At 30.3% G+C, this 6,187-nt stretch overlaps 1 protein-coding gene across 1 annotated transcript in view; it reads right to left on the bottom strand.

Moving 5' to 3' along the window:
- Positions 1–620: 620 nt before the first annotated feature.
- Positions 621–6,187, bottom strand: part of LOC118196152 (NF-kappa-B inhibitor cactus-like) — a 53,985-nt gene continuing 48,418 nt past the window's right edge. The window contains exons 6-7 of the mRNA XM_085815637.1: positions 5,930–6,187; positions 621–1,211 (exon numbers count right to left, since the gene is read on the bottom strand). Coding sequence (XP_085671763.1) covers positions 1,158–1,211; positions 5,930–6,187 — 312 coding nt within the window. The 3' untranslated portion in view covers positions 621–1,157. The remainder of the gene's footprint in view (positions 1,212–5,929) is intronic.

Genomic DNA, 6,187 nt, shown 5'->3' with positions numbered 1-6,187 from the left:
ATTTTATTAATATTAAACAACTAACAGAGCAGTACACCGAACTTCCACTTCCATAATTTTCTTTACCAGATTCCAGTTGCCTTAAAATAGGTTAAAAACCTTTGCAAATCAATAATTGTATCACTGACAGTTGTCTTCCTTAAGATGACCCCCTCCACAGAAGAAATAAAGCAGGAAATGTAGATAGTCAATTTGGAGAGTTCAATGAAAGAATACATATATGTATACACACACACACATATATATATATATAACATCTCAACATGTTTCAGTGTATGTAATATGTTATACATACACTTGTATTAACTAAATAATATTTGATTAATATGACAGCCCACTGCTGGCCAAAAAAATACTTCTTAAGAATTTTAATTAATCTTTGTGAACTTGAATTGCATAGAACTTTAGAAAATTTTCTTAATTTATTTCACACATTTCAGAATTACCAGCAAAGTGATGTATGTTTTTGATAAATAAATCAAGAAAAACAAAATTTCTGCATATTTATTATAAATATTGTTTTATTTTTTGCAATAATCCCACCAAAAGTATCTGAATGTACTGACATTAGTATGTTAAATATTTTAATGCATTTTACAAAAAGAAGAAAACACTGCAAATAAGATATGCAAATAAACATTTTAATGCCTCTAATAAAAATAAAAATGTTTCCAGTAGACTAAAAAAAATTTGAACATCAAGCATTACAAAATAATTCAAAAAAAATTATATGCAGAGAAAAAAATAATAATAGTTACAAATAAAAGAATAGAAACCTTAATTTAACGCACAATACTGAATAAATTATATTTGTTAACATAAAAAAAAAAAAAAAAATTCTTAAAGTATATTTTTCCTGAATCTCATACAAACAGCAATTATGCAAAACTGCAAATATGCATCTATACAAAGTATTATATTTACTAACAAAATATAAAATTATGTAACAGTTATTCATCAAATCTTTCATATCTTAAATGAAATTTGTACTGTTTGCCAAATGTGTCTTCAATTACAATAAAAATAACACAAAGATATAAACATGAACACTTTCTTAAGGCAGTCAAGCTTTAAAACTTAACTAGAGTCCTCAACAATATTTATACAAATTTTTTAAGTCAACAATATACAACATAAATGGAAATTTAGAGCCTAAATCATTTTGTAGGTACAGATTTAGAACTTCTGTGAATATTGTCGTCCACTTCAGCCTGCAAAAATACATATTTATTAGATAGAATCAAAAATTTCAACATATCAAAAACTAAATTTTTCTCTGTTTATTTATCCTCTTTCACAGCATTTTGCCAGGCACAGTTTGTTAAACAGTGTACTCTTCTAATTCACGTTTACACAATCAGTGTTGTTATAAAGATCTTTGTTCATAATGAGTAGTGAAAAAATTGCAAATTATTAAGAGTGTATTAAATCCACTTTTATTACAACACTGGAATGTTCTCTTTACAACCTAAGAAGCCATTATAACAAGTGCTTGACTGCATTATCTTCACAATATAATGAATGACAAGCACTTTGAAAGTGATCAGTATTTCTGAAAACTCATATAATATACACTTATATTCTCTGAGATCACTACTTTTAGAAAACACCAAAATATTTGGAAATGGAGTAGATTATTTTAGAAATGTCTCACTAAATATTAAATTTTAATAATAGCTGCAATCTACACTAATTCCACAAATATTTTATTTTTTCATCTTACAACTTTTTTTCTTAATGCCATGGCTAGAAGATGGATTATTTATATATTAACATTTATATTTTGAAGAAATTTTTAGCACATTATTAAAACTGATCACAACCTGATTTACTGTCACATAGGAACCCTTTTCTGCCTCTTGAAAAGAATACCAATTTCAAATAATTTTTTTCAAAATATGCAAATCATTTGTATAAAATTAATGTCAATTTAAAAATGAATCTTACTTAAACATAACAGAAAATGAACCACAGAATAAATACGTATGGCACAGTTGTAAAAAATACTTTTCTAAATGCAACTTCCAAAATGTCATATTTAATGAATATGATTTTGAAATATTTTACTCTAGTAACAGTTATCTTTTTCTCAGAAGACTTTCTTCACTAATTATTTTCATATGTTACATGTCATTAGAATATGCCACAGAAGAAAATATGAGCAAAATGCATCCAGATTTTAATAATTTGTTTGGTTTGGTTTAATACCATGAGATGGAAAAAGAATGACAAGAACCCAAAGTGCTGCAACTGTGGAGCTGATGGCCACGTACAAAAGAATTGCAGAACATCCCAGGATACGAAAATTGAGACCATTTCTCAGCAACGAAGCAGAAAACAAATTAATGACCATATCAAGGAACGGAGGTTGCCAGATAATGAAAATCTTTGTTTTAAAGCGCTCAAGATTTCTACAGTGAGTGGCAATAGTAACGGACTGTCCATCAATGGGCATATCGATGGAGTTCCTTGAAATATGATCATTGACACAGGAGCTAATGTTACCATCATTAGGAAAGATTTAGCTGAAAAGTTTAAAGATAAACTTATTTGGATGCCCTTCTGTGTTACCCTTCAGACTGCATCTGGTGATAAGATCTACATAGTTGGGAAATTAAACCTGAACATCACGTTTGGAAGTGCCGCCTACCATCATGCAGCATATGTGGCGGATATTACAGATCCATGTATACACAGATTGGACTTTATTAAGGAAGTACAATTTTTCCTTAGACTTCAAAAACAACAAACTGTTTTCGGCATCTGATGACAAGACTATCCATCCTCAGGAGGGATCCTCACCTGGAAATGCCGACCTTGTCCAAAAGATCTAGCTCAGGAAGCTGCCGAAATCATACTAGGGTCGAAAAGAAATGCAAGACTATGAGCTATTATCCATCCTAGATGCTCTTCGTTTGAGACCTTCGTCTACCTTGTGACCGCCTGTTTGGTCGCCCTACGGATGCACCTTCATTGCCTGAGGAATACATCCAATGTCCAGGCCCGGTTTGAAATGATGCACCGTTCTGCACAAAAGCCAGTCAACTTGGCGGAGAAAGTGAAGACCAGATACAACACGAGAGCTACTGGACATGGACTCAATAGAGGAGACAAGGTGTGGTTGTTGAACCCGATTCGACAAAAAGGAGCCAGGCCTGAATTACAGTCTTCTTGGGATGGTTCGTACACAGTCTTAAACAGGCTGAATGAAGTCGTGGTTCGAATCCATAAGTCTTCGAACTCTAAACCTAAAGTCGTTCATTACGACAGGTTAGCTCATTACTATGGCTATAGTATGTAGTGTAAATAATTGTAAATAGTATAAGACCATGGTCCTTTTGTTTCTAAATCTGTATTTAGTATGTGATTTGTATAAGTTAGTTATTGCATTTATTGTTCATGTTGTTTGATATTGTAATGTAATGGTTACGGATTTGGTATTTAAACAGCTAATGTTAGTAGACTTACAAATTAAATTGCTTTATTCCCCGTGCAGTGTAGCTCGTGATGAATATTAAAGGAAAGCTAAGCCAGAAAATTAAAAATACAAGAGCGTGTGCATTTAAAATTTAATAAATAAATATCTCTTTTTGATTTCGAGAAAGTTCTTGAAAATTCTCGTGCGCGATTTAAAATCTTATAAAAAGGAGGAAAACCTCTCAATTCTGGAATTTTAGTTAGTTTGTTGTTGTTTTAAGAGTGTGTTTAAAAAACTGCTCTTATTGACTGTAGCGAATTCGCGGATTAGGAATTCGCTACAGTCAATAATTTTTTATGTTCTCGCTAAGCATTTTAGGTTTTCCATCTGTTCTTGGTTTCATTCCTGCTAACACAATTTTTTTTAGTCCAAAGGGATTTGAATCCCGAAGGACTATTAGTTTCGTTTTGGCATTTTGCGTCGGACTCATAAATGTCGGTTCACTTTTCAAACTGTTGCCACAAAATGTTAGAGTCCTGCATTATATTTGAAGAAATTAAATAATGAAAAATCTGCATAAATGTATGTATATTTCTCGTATTGTGATAAAACAACGGTACATAGAGTCATCGAATTTTGAATAACGTAATCCTCCAACGAATATGAGCATGTGGAAGACCAAATTTGAAATTTGAAATTTGTTTTATGATCGATTTCCTATTTTTTAAAACTTTGACGAATTTTTGATTAACAAACTCAAGGATTTCAAAGCGAGCGATGGCAACATTGTGCAGAAAAAACATTTTTATCTCCAGCGCGTGAGTCTCTGTATCGGAAATTCTAAAGATATGCTTAATTTAACATTATTTTGCGATATTGCTCTTGAACTGAATTTTATGGTTTAAGTGCAAAGAACATGATATTTAATAAATAAAGGTAACACTCAAAACGTTAAAAAAACGCCCCTTTGGACGTAATTTAAAATCTGAAACATTTCAGATTTTTTTTTTTTTTTTTTTTTGTCTTTTTAGCTTTACTATTAAACCTAACTTTTTTCTTCACTCTTTTGCTACATTCAATTCAACAATACAATTTTTAACAGCACATGTTTATAATTTACAATACAGCACTAAATATTAGCATACATTGTTCTTTTTCTTTTTTCTTTTTTTTTTTTTCAGTCTTTTCTTAGTTCATCATATCAAAGTTCAGTTTCCTTGGCAAAATGACTTATAAATTTTATTTTTCGTTTTCTTACTGCTAACATTTCGTGTGTTTATTTATTAAATATGACTTTTTTGCACTTAAACCACATTTAATTTAACAGTAAAATGAGGGGGGGGGGGAATTTAAAAACAGCGTAGCTTTAGAATTACAGATAGAGTATCAAGGGTTGCCATATTTTTTTTTATATTCATTATATTATTTCTTTTAAAAACTAGTCAGCTGCATAAAACAGTTATCATAGAAATTAATATAAAAAATATATAATACTTCTTATTAGATATCTCTTGATTTTAACATATTTTTATTAAATCAATTATATTTAAAAGTAGAAAACTTTTTCCTACGAACTGTTTTTACTGCTTTTAAGTCGCTTTGTTTGTCACTCAACAATGTTCCAGATTAAACCTGAAAGGTAAATGTCTTAAGCTTTCAGAATGGGAATGAAAGGGAAAAACTTTACTGAATACTTTATGGAAGGGGAAAATTCTAGCAAAGCTACACATTCCTTTCAAATAGTCGAGTTTATTGATTAAAACTGAAAGATACCTAATAAAACAGAAAATTTTTTTACTTTTGCATTTAGCAACATATTTCACAATTTTGAATGGTTGAATTCGAGAAGAAAAATTAAAATCTAATGAAGCTAATTTTCATCTCAACCATATTACATAGTTTATATGAAATTTCATAAACGACATTCCCTTCTACCAAACAAAACTCAGTGTACTGCAAATAGCATTAATGTAAAGGAAGATTTTGGAAATGGTGTAATTTCAGCATTATTAGCAAGTTTCTTCCATGGTAGAGAAAAATGGCTATTAAGCAGTTTCATTACATAAAATTTTTGGCGGAACTATTTAATTATTTTGCATTTTGTATAAAAAATGTAAAACATTTATTTTGAAACCCTTTTAGCAGTCCCACATCCCCCACCCCCATATTCATTAACTTTTTGCAGCTCTTTCTGGTTATTTTTATTGTCCTAGAAGAAATACAAACTCAATTTTTGTGTAATCTTTTATACAACTTCCAGTTCTCAAACACCAATTTATTACTATAGCCATGAAAACTGCAATTTATATTTAGATTCATATTAATATAAATTATATAAAATACCTATACTAATGTCATATAATTTATTCTTTGCTTCCAAGTCAATCTTTTTATATATATATATATATTTAATATCTTACACACTATTGTTATCATCATACCTGTATTATTCACTTCCATTTCTCCCTGTATTTCAATATAAAATTTTTAACGATCAATTAAAAAAAGTACCTCATCACTGGAAGATTCAGATTCATACTCAGATGAAGATACCCATTTTTCTGCATAATGTTTCAATACATCCAATAGAGCACGGCGAAGTTTAGATGGATTTCTTTTACGAAGGGCCCAGGCTATACAGAAAGATGTTTGTCCCGCATAGTTCCTTACATGAGGATTAGCATGACATGTTGAAAGCAAAAGGCGGACTAGTTCTATATTTCCACTTTCAACAGCATAATGAAGAGCAGTCCTTCCACTTTTTCCATC

Source organism: Stegodyphus dumicola, chromosome 4 (assembly GCF_044657685.1).
Source record: "Stegodyphus dumicola isolate Sdum_Otavi_A_Nest chromosome 4, ASM4465768v1".
In the NCBI taxonomy this organism is placed as follows: domain Eukaryota; kingdom Metazoa; phylum Arthropoda; class Arachnida; order Araneae; family Eresidae; genus Stegodyphus; species Stegodyphus dumicola.
This window is presented reverse-complemented; position numbering and strand designations above follow the sequence as displayed.